Source organism: Schistocerca nitens, chromosome 7 (genome assembly GCF_023898315.1).
Source record: "Schistocerca nitens isolate TAMUIC-IGC-003100 chromosome 7, iqSchNite1.1, whole genome shotgun sequence".
Classification (NCBI taxonomy): domain Eukaryota; kingdom Metazoa; phylum Arthropoda; class Insecta; order Orthoptera; family Acrididae; genus Schistocerca; species Schistocerca nitens.
The window spans coordinates 260042818-260062584 of record NC_064620.1 but is presented as its reverse complement, the minus strand read 5'-3'; the positions used below and the strand labels follow the sequence as shown (position 1 = coordinate 260062584).

Below are 19767 nucleotides of genomic sequence, written 5' to 3'. Positions count from 1 at the left end.
TGTTGCAGATGATCTGTTAACAAAATTTTACGTACGACGAAATATCAACTATGATCCGAATCTATTTTTCCATTGGTCCAGTCATGTCTAATGCCAATCAGATGTGTATTCAGTACCATTATGTTCCTCTATGACTCAGGTAAGTCAGTGTATACGTTATACACACAACACATATGATCACTCCACAAGTTATTAGGACAACCGTGTTTTAGTCCGCTTTGATGTTTATATAACAGCCTCCCCGCTAATTTGATATCCCGTGGGAATAATTATAAAACCGTATGTGCATTTTTCATTTTATTTCATTCAAATTTTTCAGCCTTTTAGTGATGTTATGTTTTGCATACTTGGATTGAAATCGTTATGTAAATTAATACTGTTGCCTTGAATTTTATTAGCATCCTCGATTTACTTGTGTATATAGTCTTGTGAGAATGGATGTTTCAGCTCAGTAGGGAAAATGATATCTACTAGCCATTAAAAGTACTACACCAAGGAGAAATGCAGATGATAAACGGGTATTCATTGGACAAATATATTATACTAGAACTGACATGTGATTACATTTTCACGCAATTTGGGTGCATAGATCCTGAGAAATCAGTACCCAAAACAAACACCTGTGGCCGTAATGACGGCCTTGATGCGCCTGGGCATTGAGTGAAACAGAGCTTCGATGGCGTGTACAGGTACAGCTGCCCATGCAGCTTCCTGCCCATGCAGCTTCAACACGATACCACAGTTCATCAAGAGAAGTGACTGGCGTATTGTGACGAGCCAGTTGCTCGGCCACCATTGAGCAGACGTTTACAGTTAGTGAGAGATCTGGAGAATGTGCTGGCCAGGGCAGCAGTCGAACATTTTATGTATCCAGAACAGCCCGAAAAGGATATGCAACATGCGGTCGTGGATTATCCTGCTGAATCGTAGGGTTTCGCAGGAATCGAATGAAGGGTAGAGCCACGGGTCGTAACACATCTGACATGTAACGTCCACTGTTGAAAGTGCCGTCAATGCGGACAGGAGGTGACCGAGACGTGTAACCAATGGCACCCCATACCATCACGCCGCGTCATACGCCAGAGTGGCGATGACGAATACACGCTTCCAATGTGGATTCACAGCGATGTCGCCAAACACGGATGCGACCATCATGATGCTGTACACACAACCTATATCCATCCGAAAAAATGACATTTTGCAATTCGTGCACCCAGGTTCGTCGTTGAGTACACCATCGCAGGAGCTCCTGTCTCAGATGCTGCGTCAAGGGTAACCGCAGTCATGGTCTCCGCGCTGATAGTCCATGCTGCTGCAAACGTCGTCGATCTGTTCGTGCAGATGGTTGTTGTCTTGCAAACGTCCCCATCTGTTAATTCAGGGATCGAGACGTGGCTGCACGATCCGTTACAGCCATGCGGATAGGAAGCCTGACATCTCGACTGCTAGTGATACGAGGCCGTTGGGATCCAGCAGGGCGTTCCGTATTACCCTCCTGAACCCACCGATTCCATATTCTGCTAATAGTCATTGGATCTCGACCAACACGAGCAGCAATGTCGCAATACGATAAACCGCAATCGCGATAGGCTACAATCCGACCTTTATCAAAATCGGAAACGTGATGGTACGCATTTCTCCTCCTTACACGAGGCATCCCAACGACGTTTCACCAGGCAACGCCGGTCAACTGCTGTTTGTGTATGAGAAATCGGCTGGAAAGCTTCCTGTCAGCACGTGGTAGGTGTCGCCACCGGCGCCAACACTCTGTGAATGCTTTGAAAAGCTTATAATTTGCATATGACAGCATCTTATTCCTGTCGGTTAAATTTCGTGTCTGTAGCACGTGTTCTTCGTGGTGTAGCAATTTTAATGGCCAGTAGTGTATGTAAAAATTTAACGATGGCGAAAGAAACAATAGATAAGATACAACTGAGGTAATTAATAAGTGACCCAACAGCGTTAAGATGTCGTGATAAGTTGAATTATTGATAGAGAAGGCATTTATATTTAGTAAATATGGGTGTTTCTGAACAGTATTGGTCGGAAGGTGATTCAAAAATGGTTCAAATGGCTCTAAACACTATGGGACATAACATCTGAGGTCATCAGTCCCATAGACATCGAACTACTTAAACGTAACGACATCACACACATCCATGCCTGAGGCAGGATTCGAACCTACGACCGTAGCGACAGCGAGGTTCCGGACTGAAGCGCCTAGAATCGCTCCGCCACAATGGACGACTCGGAAGGTGAAGTTTGGAAGATGATAATATATAGATGTGAGGAATAACAGTTGAAAGCGGGTCAGTGGAAATGTTACGTCGATCTGTTGCGAGCGCAGTAGGAAACTGTTGCTGAATAGTGTTGAAAGAAGAAAAGATTTGAGAGAAATCCGAGGTAGAAATTTTGAGACGGGCAATGCCATTGTTGTGAGAAAACGTGAATCGAACTTCGAATATTCAAGAAGGCTGTTGCACTACTGCTAGGACTTCAAAGGAAGAATTTGTTTTGGATCGACCCAGACGAAAAAGCGCAAGTTTACAAGACATCGACAGAAAAAAGAAGAGATTCAACCAGGCATAGCTTGGAAGATCATCGCTGAAGACGATGAAAGGGAGAAAAGACACAAAATATGTAGGTAGAACTTCTACAATCAACAGCAATCAGATTATGATGGCGCTGTTATTTCGTTAAATATTTCAAGCTTTCAGCCAAACTAATTTCCGTGGTTTTTAAGACGAACTAGAGACTGTGAACTTCATTGCTTCGAATGATCGAGTTCCGTACACCGATCTGTGCTTTGCTTTTTTCAGAACTGAGCTTTAAACTATGTGTGAGACAAGTCATCTCGTCGATTAATTTTGAGGTTGTAATTAACTCTCGTCATTAGAGGTGAACATCTGTGTTCGTAACATTAACCAGACTTATCCTATGCTGCAACATTTAGTAGCAGATCAAAGCATTTATTTGTAGTGTGTTTTGCCACCAAACGATGCACCGAGACAGCCTCAAAATTTAATTGCTCCACCTCGGCGATATTTAAGAAGAGCAGAGTGTCGTCTCCATAGAATCACGTTACAATCATCACGAGGTTGGCTACACATGTGATTCAGTGTTCAACAATCCTCCGTCATTTGTGTTACTGTGTCGTACAAAACAAACCTCCAACTGAACATCATATTATAGTGCGCTACATATAAAGAACAGTACCAATAGTCCTTAAGATGATTACGAACATTATATCAAATTTATGTCGGTCCCAGAGAGCTTCGCAGAAGATATAAAGTAGTAGTAATGTGATAACATCGTAGTTTACGAAAGTCATACTATCACTTTGCTTGACAACTCCTCACTATAATTCACCAAAGTGTTTTTCGAAGTCTTATATACAAGACTGAAGGCGTTATTTATTTACTTAAACTTTCAACACAGAGACTGTAGTGAAGCATAACGGTAGATTGCATCTAACCAATAGTGACTTCAAACTGAGATTCCATACCGAAGTGTTATTACAATTCTTTGCATTCAAGTACTTATTAGTTCTATAAATCATTTAACTCCAGTAATGGTTCACAACGCTCTGCGTTACTCGCCCATACAATAATTAACATCTGGTCAATACGACAGATGTCAACTTTTACTGCACTGATCTGTTCACAGAAGTCAGCAAAGTTATTCTCTTCACTTACCCTGTGCGTGATTATTCAGGAAAACGAACTTGAGAAACTTGTTCACACATCTACTTTTAGTAAAGTACCCTTAATTGAGAGAAGTTGATACTACAGCAGTACCTATAATAGTTTGTCGTTTTTGTCTGTTTATGCGTTTCACTTTGTTCATTACTTTTTTAAATGTGACTGTGGCTGTCTCTCTGTGTCTTACTAATCATTTCCGTGGGATGGAAGGACAAAAGTTGGCTCCCAAGTATTACCAAAAATAAATTGGTACAGATTGGAAGCTTTCTGCCTTAAGTTAAATCTTATAAAAGGGGTGAGGCATCTTAAGTTATATTTAGTCAATAAACTATTGTTGTGTCCATGTTGTATATGCAATCATTACATATTTACGACAGTATAGTGTACTCCACCTATCAGAGTTAAGATGTGCCGCGTACGAAGGATATTTATATAGCTCATACGTGTTAATTATCGTAGAGCACGTCAAGCAGGGTGTAAGTTGATCCCTGACAGCTCGCAGCGCTGTTATCAGATTTCACCTACGAAGCGTTAACGGCTGCAGGCGCATATAGTAGCCGTCTAAAGAGCTGTAACAACACTCGACTATAGTTACAAGATCACCTGTCAGTTTTGATTCCATGTAGAACCAAATGTACCAGCGACTGTATTTACTTCAAGTAGAAAACTGTATATCAGTTAGTTGTAAATATTTGAAATCCAGATTTCGGCCGCTGTGTGGCCATAGTCAGCCAAAAACGCATATAACTAAACAATTACTGTAAGTTAACATGCATGGCTTATTGTATCTACAGCTGTACAAGTTTAAAACGTGAATCAGTACAGCGCAGCACTCATGCATGTTACATTATTATAACTCGTTATTCGTATGTCTCATAGGGCTGAAGATGGCCACTCAATGACAAAAATCAGGATTTTCAGTAAACAGATTGCTGTATCCTTTACTACCTATCTTAAGCTATTCGGAAAAAATCGTTGTGCTTAATCAGTCAGAAGGCAGCAAATTTAGGACGATTTAAATATTCGTGAAATATTCTCGGGTGATCAGCCGAGTAAAGGCGTCGTCTTCTCGCAACGTTTCGAAGGGTTTCGTACCCATCATCTTCGCTTGAAGATGATGGGTACGAAACCCTTCGAAACGTTGCGAGAAGACGACGCCTTTACTCGGCTGATCACCCGAGAATATTTCACGAATGGAATACGCCGAGATAGTCTCAAATCACGATTTAAATATCACACGACTTGTTGAGATACCAAGAATTTTATGTTTGTAGCTTCGATAGTGCTGAGAGATGGTGGTAACTTTAGCTGCTCAGGACTGCATGGGAAAAATAAGTATTTTCTATCCAATTAATGCTTTGTCCATTTGCTATTCGTGTTGTTGACGAGTTTAAATGCTTTCAATTTTAAAATCGCAAGGCTGGATCATCAGACACAAGGAAAATATTTGTTGTGGTCTACAGAGGGTCTGTCAATGATCACATGCATATTTTATTAGTTGCGTCGACAGCTATGTTATTCTCAGTAGCCTTATGGAACAAGAAACCATACAGAAAAACACATTTGTGAGCCTTGCATAAACACTTAACTACAAAATATAAATTAAAAGTGACAACATATAACTCCTTAGCCGATGTACTCGTCAGTGTGTAGTAGGAACGTGCGTCTCCCCACGTCTTCCACCAGAGCTTTGAGTGGGTCTAGGCAGTGGAACTACTTAAACAGTTAAACGTAATGCAATTCAATTTGGATGCTTGATTAAAATTAATCAGACGTGAAATAATACAGAAGAGTGTTTTACATTACTAAACCTCTGCCAATAATTACTAAAACTCTTTTAAAAATTATTAATTAACTACGCAGCCTCGCCACATGCGAGGCAGCACGCCGTCAATGGCGTGTAAACAAGTGACGTAATTTCAAGGATGGCCAGCGTGCATGAAAAATCAGCGATATATTCAGAGAAACGCAGCTAGCGTCCTATTACACACTGGCAAGGCCGTCGGTTGAACGTACAACCAGTTTTGATTTATGTAGTCGGGTTAATTGTTTACGTAATACTGAAATATTTTTGTGTATTGCTTCTTGTTTTATACGACTATGGAGAGTGACACAATTGTTGAAACCAATTTAGCTAATCAAGAATTACTGATATTCCTTATAGTCAATTTAGTGTTCTCACTGGTACTCAACTCCAACAACAAGGCAAATGCCAAATCATTCGTTGCGGATATCCGCCTACCCGGGCCTGCAGCTGGAACCACGTGGATTGGAAATACACACATCAAAAAAGTTTTGCATCACCTCGCTTCCGAGACTTCCTGAACCTGTAATGAAAATTGAATTGAGATCAACATAAACATCATTTCCGCCCTTTTTATTGCTCATGAAAACCACACATTGCATGTTATACCACCATACAGCCAGACCTTCAGAGGTGGTGGTCCCGATTGCTGTAAACATCGGTACCTCTATTATCCAGTAACACGTCCTCTTGCATTGATGCATGCCTGTATTCGTCGTGGCATACTATCCGCAAGTTCATCAAGGCACTGTTAGTCAAGATTGTCCCACTCCTCAACGGCGATTCGGCGTAGATCCCTCAGGATGGTTGTTGGGTCACGTCGTCCATTAACAGCCCTTTCCAATGTATCCCATACATGTTCGATAGGATTCATGTCTGGACAACATTATGGCCACTCTAGTCGAGCGATATCGTTATCCTGAAATAGGTCATTCACAAGACGTGCACGATGGGGTCTCGAATTGTCATCAATGAAGGCGAATGCCTCGCCAATAAGGTTCCTATACGGTTGCACTATCTGTCGGAGGATGACATTCACGTATCGTACAGCCGTTACGGAGCATTCCATGACCACCAGCGGCGTACGACGGCACCACATAATGCCACCCCAAAACAGCAGGGAACCTCCACTTTGCTGCACTCCCTGGACAATGAGTCTAAGGCGTTCATCCTGACCGGGTTGCCTCCAAACTAGTCACCGACGATTGTCTGGTTGAAGGCACATTCGAAAGCCATCGGTGAAGATTACGTGATGCCAATCCTGAGCAGTCCATTCGCCATATTGTTGGACCCATCTGTACCGGGCTGCATGGTGTCGTGGTTGCAAAGATGGACCTCGCCATGGACGTCGGGAGTAAGGTTGGCGTCAGGCAGCCTAATGCGCTCAGTTTGCGACGTCCTGTGGCTGCACGAAAAGCATTATTCAACATTTTGACGTTACTGCCAGGATTCGTCAGAGCTATAATCCGTAGGTAGCGGTCATCCACTGCAGTAGAAGCTCTTGGGCGGCCTGAGCGAGGCATGTCTACGACAGTTCCTGTCTCTCTGTATCTCCTCCATGTCCAGACTACATCGCTTTGAATCAATCCGAGACGCCTGGGCACTTCCCTTGATGAGAACCCTTCCTGGCACAAAGTAACAATGCGGACGCGATAGAACCGCGGCATTGGCCTTCTAGGCATCGCTGAACTACAGACAACGCGAGCCGTGTACCTCCTTCCTGGTGGAATGACTGGAAGTAATCGGCTGTGGGACCCCCTCCGTCTAGTAGCCACTGCTCATGCATGGTTGTTTACATTGTTGGGTGGCTTATCTCTGAACAGTCAAAGGGACTGAGTCTGTGATACAATATCCACAGTCAACGTCTATCTTGGAGTTCTGGGAACTGGGGTTATGCAAAACTTTTTTTATATTTGTAGATAGCAATTCTGAGCAGTTCGCAGTACTGTGTGAGTAAGGGATTAAGAATCCACACATATTGAAAAAGTGGATAACTGCAAGGTGCTGGCACAGTATTTCTCAGTACAGCTGAACTGCCCAGAACCGACAGAGAGGTGCCTGGAGAAAGAACCGACACAGAAGCACACAGACTCACTACCCCCGACACAAGAGGAGGTCCACAGACACATCCTTTAACTCGAAAAGAACAGAACATCTGCTGGAGACGGTATAACGACCGAACTAATAAAAACATCGGACCAAACTAACTTAGAGAACTGACACTAGTTATCACAGACATCTGGACATCAGAAAAGCTGCCAGGTGACTGGAAATGCGCACTGATTCATCCATTTCATAAAAAAGGCGACAGCATCAGCATGCCTGCTCAAAAGAACAGAGGACTAGGTGGAACACAAGATCGGCGAGTATCAGGCGTACTTCCGTCCTGGTCGCTCCTGCGCAGAAGGAATCTTGAATTTGAAGACCACGCTGAAAATCAAAACCCTCAGATGTACGATAGTCATATGCACTATCGTTGGCTGTAAGAAAGTGTATGACTCCGTTGGCCGTCAGTCATTGTTCAACATCCTATACGAATAAGGTTTGGACGACAAGACACTGAGACTGATGAAACAGACACTGACAAACACCACATCAAAAGTGAAATTTATGGGGGAAATCTCTGAACCCTTTGAGGTCAGGACAGGCATGCGTCGAGGTGATGGTCTCTCACCACTCCTCTTCAACCTAGTGTTGAACAGAGTCAGTAAGGAAAGGTAGAAACAGCTGAAACTGCAAAGATACTGGAAGCCAGTGAGACTAGAACAACCCGAGGATGAACTGGAAGTTGCCTGTTGAGCCTTCGTGGATGACGTGGCACTACTTGCAGACAACGAAACCACAACAATCAGGCAGGTCGAAGTGCTCAAGGAGTGCGCAGAAAAAGTAGGGCTACAGATCTTCCAAAACAGAGTTCTTCTGCACGAAATAAAACATACTGAATTTAAACACAAAATACGGCAAGATCAACAGACTAACACATTTTAAGTATCAAGGGAAAGTGTTCGAACCGACTGGAAGGGAGAAATTCACCCAGAACACCAAGTTGCTGAAGATGTAGAGAGCCTTATACAAACCACAGGGTATCTACAACAAAAAATTGTCCACCTTCATCAAAATTCGTCAATAGAATACTGTAATCAAACCTGTGGTGCTATACGCCTGCGAGACACAGACGCTACACACCAACGGCGACCTAGAGAAAATCCTCACAGAGGAAAGAAAAATTATCAGGAAATTTATTGGACCAAATCTCACAGACGAAGGACGGGATTCCGTCCACAGATGACACAGAGAAGTTGTCGAACGTCGCTGCGGACATCAGAAAAAGGGGACTAAAATTTTACGGCCACATCTGCAGACTCCCACAGACCAGACTCACCAACAGAATTCTCAGATACATACAGAGGCTCAAAACCACTACACCTTGGATGGCACAAATCAAATTTGATCTAGAAAAAACACAGGTAGATTCAGCGAACATCACAGACAAAAGTGTCTATAGCCACAAAACACTCTAGTGGGAAGCATTGTCAGAGAAGACAGCACCTAAAGCCCATAGACTAAGTCGACCTAAGAAAGGAAGATGGCCTTTAGCGAACGAATGAAAGAGTACTGGAAGAACAGTAAGAACAAGTAGTCGTAAATGCTTCACGTGGTCTGATAAAGGCCTGTAACGTGCGTAATAAGTAACAATAATAATAATACATATGTATGTATCTGTGTGTGCGTGTCTATTCCACATTTCCTCCTAAACCACTCAATCGATATCAGCCAACCTCAGTACACACATCCTATCCTGTCTAGTAACAACCACTATCGGGATAAGAACCATCTACCTATCTGTTCAGAGTCATGGACTGTGCGGCACGTCCTGGCGGAGGTTCGAGTCCTCCCTCGGGCATGTGTGTGTGTGTGTGTGTGTTTGTGTGTGTGTGTGTGTTAGTCCTTAGTATAATTTGGATCGTTGTGGCCTAGCGGTTCTAGGCGCTTCAGTCCGGAACCGCGCTGCCACTACGGTGGTCCCGGCGTAGGTTCGAGACCTCCCTCGTGCATGGGTGTGTGTGTTTGTCCTTAGGATAATCTAGGTTACGTAGTGTGTAAGTTTAGGGACTGATGACCTTAGCAGTTAAGTCCCATAAGATTTCACACACATTTGAACATTTTTTTGTCTGTTCAGGAGATATGACGTCATAAACAATGAGACAGGTTAAAACCTGCCGCATCATGTATAACGTTTAAATTAATTACATCCGCGCTACTGACTCTATTCGGAATACATTTTGCATACGTTATCCTCAAATACTGCTAAATGTAGCTACAAAATTATATCGTGGTCCACACATAGTGCAGGAGATAGTACGTCGTATACACTGACATGCGTGAAGAACTGCCGTGTTGTGTATGACGCTTAAAAATATTTTCTGCTAAATCTATTCGTAACACACTTTACACAGAGTATCCACATAAGCTGCTGAATGTATCTACACTGCTGGCCACCGTAAATGCAACACCCTGAAGGAAGCATCCGAATCAAGTGAAATTTACACCATGGGTTTGCAGCGATGAGATATGCAACTGATTAGAAATTCAGCGCAGACGCACATCACGCGCGCCTGTGGCGCCACCTCATAGCGCCATTTAAGGCTTGGCGATTTCGACGAGTGTACGTTCGGCACGTGTGTTTACCTTGTGGTTGTTTCACAAGACGATCAGTTATGCCTCGTAGACAACAGCGAACATACTTTGATCAAGTATCCGAGTTCGACAGAGGAAGGATAGTGGCTTACCGAGATTGTGGATTATCATACAGAGAAATCGCTAGCCGTGTTGGACGAAACCAAACAACTGTAATGCGGATATGTGACCGTTGGATGCAGGAGGGTACGACGGACCGACGTGGTCGATCGCATTCACCTCGGTGCACCACTGCACGTGCTGATAGGCAAATTGTGCGCTTGGCAGTGACGGATCGCTCAGTGACATCCCGAACCATAGCACAGCACATTGCGTCTGTAACGCATCATCCAGTGTCTGTGCGTACCATTCGACGCCGTTTACAGCAGAGTGGTCTGTCCGCAAGACGTCCATTGCTCGGTCTACCATTGACGCAGAACCACAGACGTCTCCGTCGCCAATGGTGTGATGACAGACGGATGTGGACGGCAGAATGGAATGACGTTGTCTTTACTGACGAGGCACGCTTCTGTCTGCAGCACCACGATGGTCGGATTCGAGTGTGCAGACACCGTGGAGAGAGGATGCTGGACAGCTGCATTATACACCGCCACACTGGTCTTGCACCGGGTATTATGGTATGGGGCGGTATTGGATATTACTCTCGCACGCCTCTAGTACGCATTGCCGGTACTTTAAATAGCCGGCGCAACATATCCGAGGTGCTGGAACCAGTTGTCCTTCCTTACCTTCAGGGCTCGGCCACAGCCATATTTCAACAGGATAATGCGCGACCACACGTGGCACGCATTGTCCAAAGGTTGTTCGTCAATAACCAGATTGAATTGTTTCCCAGGCCGGCTCGCTCTCCGGATCTTTCGCCGATAGAAAACATGTGGTCCATGGTTGCTCAACGAGTGACCCAGATTACATCCCCAGCTGCCACACCAGATGATCTTTGGCAACGTGTGGAAGCTACTTGGGCTCCTGTACCTCAGGAACACATCCAACGTCTCTTTGACTCAATGCCGAGACGTGTGGCAGCGGTGATCTCCAACAATGGCGGCTACTCTGGCTACTGATTCTGGCAGGAACCACATGTCACAGACGTCTGTAAACGTAATCATTTGATACTTGGTCAACATGTTATCTACAAAATAAATTTTGTTGTGCTATCTCTTGTCTTTCTTGGTGTTGCATTTACGATGGCCAGCAGTGTACATGAATATATCATTGTGCAAGACATAGTTCAAGAGATATGGGGTTATAAACACGCTGATCCGTGAAAAAATTATGCATCGTTAATGAAGTTCTAATACAGTTGTCCTTTACTACTGCTAATGGCCTTGGCGCAGTGGCAACACGCATTCTCGTCTGATCACCGAAGTTAAGCGTTGTTGGGCTCGGCTAGCACTCGGATGGGTCACCGTTCGTGTCTGCCGAGTGCTGTTGGTAAGAAGAGTGCACTCAGCCCTTGTGAGGCCAGTGTAGGAGCTACTTGATTGAAAAGTAGCAACACCGGTCACGAAAATTAACAACGGCCGGCTAATAAGACGCTTCTACGGTCGAATCAAATTAAGGAAATACCTGACAGCTGGCAGCGCATTTGACAGCTTTCAACTGCAAAGTGCAGACGGCTATAGACAAAGAAATTAGAATTATACATTAATACCTTCAGCTTCTGACGGGCGTTGATGTGTATCAACGGGGACAGGTGAAAATTTGTGCCCCGACCGGGACTCGAAGCCGGGATCTCCTGCTTACATGACAGACGCTCAATCCATGTGAGCCACCGACGGAACAGAGGAGAGTGCGACTGCAGGGACTATCTCGCTCACGCCTCCCGCGAGACCCACATTCTCACCATATATGTCCACACACTACATTCCGAGTGTCCCTACCCAACACACTTATTACTCGTGGAAGACATTCTTAACAAGTCCCGTAAGAGTTCGGGGAATATGTGTGCATCCGCACAGAAGAAGGTCATGGCCGGTATTGCCAGAAAGTCATATGTATATAGTGACTGTTCTTTCGGACATGTCTGAAAGAACAGACGCCATATCCATGTAAATAGACTGAAAGTGTTGCAATATACAGAGCTATAGAGAGTCGTTACCGTAGAGACGTTTACAAAATCGCATTGTAGACACGCGAAGCAGCTGTGCCCAGCATACAGAAACTGTCCTGGGAATTACACTAAAAACTCAGTTAATTTTTTGTCTTTGTTTGTCAAACTGACAAAATGTGTACACGAGCAATACCGAGTTCGCCATCTAGTAATAAAATAGAAAGTATTTCTTTTCCTCCGTGAATTTGTTACTTGTCACGTGTTACTGGGTAGTCCTACGACAGTTTAGCTTTCCATAACGCAGCGTATCATCGTGGATCGAGCCCAGTCTCTTTAAGAGTAGCCCATATACAATCTCTCTCTTCTTACGTGCAAAAGTGAAGTGTTTTGGGTTAAAAAGACAAGAGTATTCAACCAGATCTAGTCGAACCGTGTTTCGTTTAATGAGCAAAAACGAAAATTATGTTGCCAAAAACTGAGGTAACAAATTCAAATAAATTACTGTAGAAAACTACAATATCCCGTGATTTATTGGAATTGTTTAATAATTAAGAACATGCGTACCTGATTGAAGGAGAGATCGAGAATCTGGAGTGACTTGAGGTCCTGCGGAAATTCCTCGAGCTCCTTCAACCTGTTGTGGGTGACGTTGAGGAGTCGCAGATGGTGGAGGCCGGTGAGCCTCTCCTGTGGCAGTAGTTCCAACTCGTTGACGCCGAGGTCCAGCGACAGCAGGTTGGACAGGCTGCGGAAGGCACCTGGCGAGATGCGCGACAGCCGGTTCTGGTCGAGGAACAGGTGCAGCAGCGTGGGGAACGCCTCAAAGTCCTTGCTGGTCACGATGGTCAGATTGGTGCCGCTGATGTGCACCTCCTGCAGGCTGTTGAAACGCTGCACCGAGGACAGGTCGTGGATGAGGGTCAGAGGATTACCTGTCAGGTTGAGCCAGCCCAGACTGGGCAGGTTCTGGTCGGACAGCGCCACCGTAGGTATCTGCCTGAAGCGATTATACGACAGGTCGAGCCGGCGCAGCGAGGTCGACAAGTGGAAGAAGTTAGCCGGCAGCGCCGATAAGGAATTGAAACTCATATCCACCTTGAGAAGGTGCGTGAAGTTCACTGAAGCAAATCCGGAAAGGGATGATACAGCATTATCTCTGAGGTCGATCTCCCGTAATCTGTTAAGAGCACTCAGTTTGCTCATATCGATACTCGTAAGGGAGTTCCCTGAAAGCACGAGTACTTCTATTGTAGAGATGTTCGATATGGCTGCGTATGGAACGTCTGGGAATGAATTTCTGTGTAACCTGACTTCTCTCAACGTTTTCAAACCGGAGAATGTTTCGCGGCTAAGTTGTTTCAGTCGGTTACCACTCATATCTATTCTAATAATGTCTTTATTTTTACTTAGAATATTCTTTGGTAGTCTGACTATTTGAGCATTATCTATCGCGAGAGTCTGTAGAGATGGCAGTCCTTCCAGAGCGTTACTCTGTATATCACTAAAATTATTACCAGACACGTACAGTATTCGCAGCCCGGGAATATCTATCTGGCGGAGAGAACTCGCTTTCAGTCGGTTGTTTTGCAGGTTCAGTTCGTTCAAGTTATTGAGGCCTCTGAAAGCACCTTTCTCAATTTTTGTTACCGTGCAGTTCTTGAGATTAAGTATTCTGATAGGAAGTCCCTCTTGAAAAATATCGTCATGGAGCACGGCGATACTGTTGGTGGATAAGTCGAGAACCCTAAGTTTCTTCAGCGATGTCAACGCCCTGGGATCGATTTGGAGAATGCCGTTACCAGACAGGTACAGCTCTTCCAGTTCATGAAGTTCGGCGAATGTGTTGATGGTGATGTGCCTCAAGCTGTTGAGGCTCAAATCCAGGAACTTTAGTGCCTGCATCGGCTCGAAGGCTTTGTCCTCGATGTGCGATATACTGTTATTAGTGAGATAGACCCGCTGTATTAGCATCAGATCCCGGAATATGGCGCGATCCACCCTGGTGAGACGATTGTGCCCTAGCCACATGATCTGAACACTGGACTGTCCGCGGAGAGAGTCGTTGTGCAGGTCAACCAACGTATTGGAATCGAGCTGTATGGATACGAGGGACGGTGACTCGTGTAAAAAGACGTCGCCGAGCTGGGCCAACAGGTTGCCTTGTAGGTTGACATGCTGGAGGCTCTGTAGACTGCGAAATGCTCCTGACTCGATATTTGTGATTAGGTTGTTTTGCAGGTGGAGCTCCAACAGGGACGGAAGCGGGTCGAACACTCCTCTCGTAATGTCGACGATGCGGTTGCTGTGCAACCTGAGCTCCTTCAAGCTTTTCACTGTCTCGAAAGTACCCACTTCCAGCCCTGCTATGTTATTACTGTCGAGACTGAGGGACTGAAGACTCGTCACATTCCGCAGCAGATCCTTTGGAAATACTCGAATGAAGTTGGCACTTAGGTGGAGCTGCACCAGATTGACTAGCGTATTGAGCGCTGACGGGTCAACTCGCCTAATGGCATTCTGCTGCAGGTAGATAACCGTCAGTTGTGAAGAAGCGGTGAATGCGTCGCTGGGAATTTCTAGTATGTTGTTCTCGGACAGAAACAGTTCCCTGAGTTCCGGCAGGTTGGCGAACACCCCACTGATGTAGTGTATGTGGTTGTGGCTGAGGTCTATAGTTCGCAGTTTCTTGTTCGCCTGGAACGTTACGGCGTCCAGAAAGACGATGTTGTTGTGGCTGAGGTCAATGGACTCAAGGTCGACGAGCGATATGAACGCCTCGGCGTGCACCGACTCGATGGCGTTGTAGTAGAGGGAGAGCGTCCGCACGGAGGGCAACGGTCGGAAACAGTCGGCGGGGATGAGCTCGAAGTTGTTGGAGCTCAGGTCGAGGAAGAGCAGCGCGCCGAGTCGCGAGTAGCCGTCGTCCGGGATGGCGCCGATCTCGTTCCACGCCATCCGCAGCGAGCGCAGGTTCTCCAGTCGCCTCAGCGCCGGCATCGGGAACATCTGTCGTACACAGGGAGGAAACTGGATGTAAGGCTCGCCAGACGTATAGTAACCCTCATCATCTAGACCTGGTACTTTGCGTTCTAGAGGTAGTACAAAGTGGGAAACATACAAACGCTGTAGCCTCTAAAACACAATTCTTTCAGTAGGTGTAGTAACCATAGGAAATCAAACACGTTTGGACAAATCCATCTTGAGACTCTCTTTTGCACAAGTTTCATACACAGAGTACGCTTTTGGATGTGTACACAAATAAGGACGTTGGATGCAAGCTCTACGCTGAGATGAAGGTAGTGGCGCAGGAGAGCAATACGTGACGTACTACGTCAAACCATTTAGAAGACTCATAAACGCAAAGACATGAACATATCGTCAGCAGATACTACAGAAGATCTTCAAACAAAAATAACTTTACCTTTTGTTTTGTTCGGACAGTAGCTAAAAGAAAAGCTAGTGTCAATGCCTTTGTTTATACGAGCCGTAATCATTAAGTTTCTTCGTCATTCGTGTTGATAATACTCACCGGAAACATACAAGAGAAAGTATACCACATTTGTTTTGTCAAGTAGTTCTCTGTGGCAGGGCCAGAGAAGTATAGTCTTTCCATCCTGAAGTGTTTCATTAATTAGTTTAATGCTCAAATGTTTCGTTTATTTCCCAAACAATGTGCGTCGTTTACACAAATCAGCATCATCAAGTCGTTCTAATGTGATCATTTTACTTATGAATTAGTATTATTTTCTTCTGAACTTATGTTTGTGAGCTGCAGACAAAAGCAATAGGTCTGGAAATATTAGTTTGCTTGGAACATCGCACATAGCATTTCGGCATTATCCGCAGGTCGTTTCCCTTTCCGTACACTTCGAGGAATCACCCTGTATAATTGGGACTGTCAACACTGCATATGCTTCGCCAAGTCCTTAACATGTACTTATTACAAATCCGATCAATAATGTGTGATTTTATTGTTTTATGTTTTTCTCACAACCGCGAGTTACCTAAAAAATCATAATTTTACAAGCTGCTACATGGTCGCAGTTCGAACAGTGATCGAGAAAGTGTAGAATAAGTTTCTTTTTTTTCCGACTATGATCACGCACCTATTAGGTCTTCAGACTACCCGTTTCAGTCACCTTCAGATATGTTTTAAAAACATGTCGTAATACGAGTACAACAGAGCCGTAGTGGCATTGTCAAAAGTTAAACACAGAAGCAGCTCAGTAGATGGCTGTGGCTACACGAATCTGGTCTTAATAAATTTCGGTATCGTGTAATTGATAGTTAACACAAATACTGAAAATACGAAAGAAATGATTACGGAAATCTCTGTTAAGCAAGATCGCAGTGTTTAGAAAATTCTCATGTGTTCTTGCAGCAACAAAGCATACCAGTACATGTATGACAGTGGTAGCAAACATGGTGATTTATAAACAAAGTTAGTGATTGAGGAAAGATGATCACAAGTCAAACTGTAATCTTCCTGTGTTCCTTAAAGAAGGACATTTTGCTGCGCATGTTTTAATCACTTACACAAAGAAATTCACAGCACTTTGACCCATACATACAAAAGACACTTTCTGTATTCCGTGGAATACGATTGTTTTGCAATGAGCTATTCGATAATTTCACCTAAATCTTAATCTTTGAAGAAGATCTGGGCCTTGTAAATAGGACAAACACATAAAATTAGATCAGGGAATGCTGGACACTTTGGACTTTTTGGGAGAGCCCTGGGAAAGAATAAATTATCTGTAAGGAATGCCGTGCGGAGTAGACGCGCAGTTTGTGGAGCCATGCACGGATTACGTGGTCCCTCCCGCCGAAGGTTCGAGTCCTCCCTTGGGCATGGCTGTGTGTGTTGTTCTCGGCATAAGTTAGTTTAAGTAGTGTGTAAGTCTAGGGAGCGATGACCTCAGCAGTTTGGTCGCTTACGAATTCACCAACATTTGAACATTTTGTAAAGATAACGCTCGCCAAGTCTTAGTGCGTACAGTTTTAAAGTAGTATTCTTATCAAGTATCCATGACATCGAAAACAATCTGAGAAGCAGAGCGGAGATCTAATACGGCCAGTACAGTCGCTAAGACAGTGTACAAGAGATTCTGACAGACTTTAACGGGTGTTTTCATAAGGAATAGGGCGTTGTGGTCGTGAAACTTTGTTGGGTAAATGTAGAGAACCTGTATTCGAAGAATCATGTGTTAAGGGTGTGCTGTCAGCACCCTATACTTTCTATTGTGATTATGAGAACAGAAGACGCATGAAGCGATTTTTCTCGCAGCATTTGCGAAGGCAATACGAAAGCAAACTGCTAATATTGGTAAGTACTCACACGTGCGCACTTAATGGTGGCTTGCAGAGTATAAGCTGAGCTGAAGCTGTAGTTATACATGAATCTGTAATTTCACTTCCTCCGAGTCTTTACACCTCAAGACTTGCAAGTACAGATCCGTTTCTGTCAGTACATTTTCCAGTATTAGCAGGAGTACATGAATAGCTTTGTCATGACAGCATTATCCACGGAAGTCAAGTCCCATTCTAGATCATCGTTTTACGAGTAATATACACACATCAAAACAAGTTTTGGATCACCTCGGTTCCGACAGTTCCGGAATAGAGATCAACTTAAACATCATTTCCGCTCTCTTTATTGCTCATGAAACCACACATTGCATGTTGTACCACCATACAGCGAGACCTTCAGAGGTGGCGGTCCATATTCTGTACACAGTAGCGCACCCTCTTGCATTGATGCATGTCTGTATACGTCGTGTCATAGTATCCACAACTTCATCTAGGCCCTATTGGTCCATATTAGCCCACTCCTGAACTGCGATTCGGCGTAGACCCCTCAGGGTGTTTGGTGGGTCACGTCGTCCATAAACAACCCTTTTCAATCTCTTTCAGGTATTTTCATCATTCAGAAAATGTGCACGATGAGGGCGCGAATTGTCGTCCATTAAGATGAATGCCTCACCAATATGCTGCCGATATGGTTGCACTATCGGTCGTAAGATGGCATTCACGAATCGCCCAGCCGTTAAAGCGCCTTCCATGACCACCAGCGGCGTAAGTCGGCCCCACATAATGCCACCCCAAAACGACAGGGAACCTCCACCTTGCTGCACTCGCTGAACAGTGTGTCTAAGGCTTTCAGCCTGACCGGGTTGCCTCCAAGCACGTCTCCGACGATTGTCTGGTTGAAGTCATATGCGACATTCCTCGGCGACGAGAACGTGATGCCACTCCTGAGCGGTCCATTCAGCATGTTGTTGGGCCCACCTGTACGGTGCTGCATGGTGTTGTGGTTGCAAAGATGGACATCGCCAAGAACGTCGGGAGCGAAGTTGCGCATCATGCAGTTGCGCACAGTTTGAGTAGTAACACGACGTCCTATGGCTGCAGGAAAAGCATTATTCAACATGGTGGCGTTGCTGTCAGGGTTCCTCCGAGCCACAATCCGTAGCAGTAGTAGCCCTTTAGCGACCTGAGCGATGCGTGTCATCGACAGTTCCTGTCTCTCTCTATCTCCTCCATGTTCGAACAACACCGCTTTTGATCACTCCGAGACGCCTGGACACTTCCCTTGTGGAGAGCCCTTCCTGGTACAATATAACCATGCGGAAACGATCGAACTGCGGTATTGACCGTCTAGGCAGGGTTGAACTATAGACAACACGGGCCATGTACCTCCTTCCTGGTGGAATGACTGTAACTGATCGGCTGTCGGACCTTCATTCGCCTAATAGGCGCTGCTCATGCATGGTTGCCGGCCGGAGTGGCCGTGCAGTTCTAGGCGCTGCAGTCTGGAGCCGAGCGACCGCTACGGTCGCAGGTTCGAATCCTGCCTCGGGCTTGGATGTGTGTGATGTCCTTAGGTAAGTTAGCTTTACGTAGTTGTAAGTTATAGGGGACTGATGACCTCAGAAGTTAAGTCGCATAGTGGTCAGAGCCATTTGAACCATGCATGTTTGTTTACATTTTTGGGCGGATTTAGAGGCATCTCTGAAGAGTCAAAGGGACTGTATGTGTGGTACAATATCCACAGTCACCGTCTACCTTGAGGAGTTCTCGGAACCGGGGTAGTGAAAAACATTTTTTATGCGTGTAGCAACGTGGTCCAGTACCAGCGGTGTGCATCACTTAAATCAACTTAATTCATAAAGGTGCGGCAGGTTGGTTGGTTGATTTTGATGGCGGGGAGGGGGGGGGGGAGGTTGCTGGTAACAAATAGCAAGCACGTCGGTCCCATTGGATTAGGGAAGGAAGTCGGCCATGCCCTTTCAAAGGAGGAACCATCCCAGCATCTGCCTGAAGCGATTTGGGGAAATCGTCGAAAACCTACATCACGATGTCCGGACGTGGGTTGGAACAGTCATCCAGTCCAGTTTGCTAACCACTGCGCCACCTCTATCGGTGATTGTGCAGCTAAAAACTTAACAACTGGTGTGTAGTTAGCATTTTCCCGTAAGTAACAATAAGAATGCACCATACAGCCAGCAGATGGG

General features: G+C 45.0%; 1 protein-coding gene across 1 annotated transcript in view; it reads right to left on the bottom strand.

The window, feature by feature from the left end:
* LOC126195565 (protein artichoke) overlaps positions 1-19767 on the bottom strand; it is a 209601-nt gene that overhangs the window by 152053 nt on the left and 37781 nt on the right. The window contains exon 4 of the mRNA XM_049934189.1: positions 12818-15259. Within this exon, the coding sequence (XP_049790146.1) occupies positions 12818-15259 (2442 nt within the window). The remainder of the gene's footprint in view (positions 1-12817; positions 15260-19767) is intronic.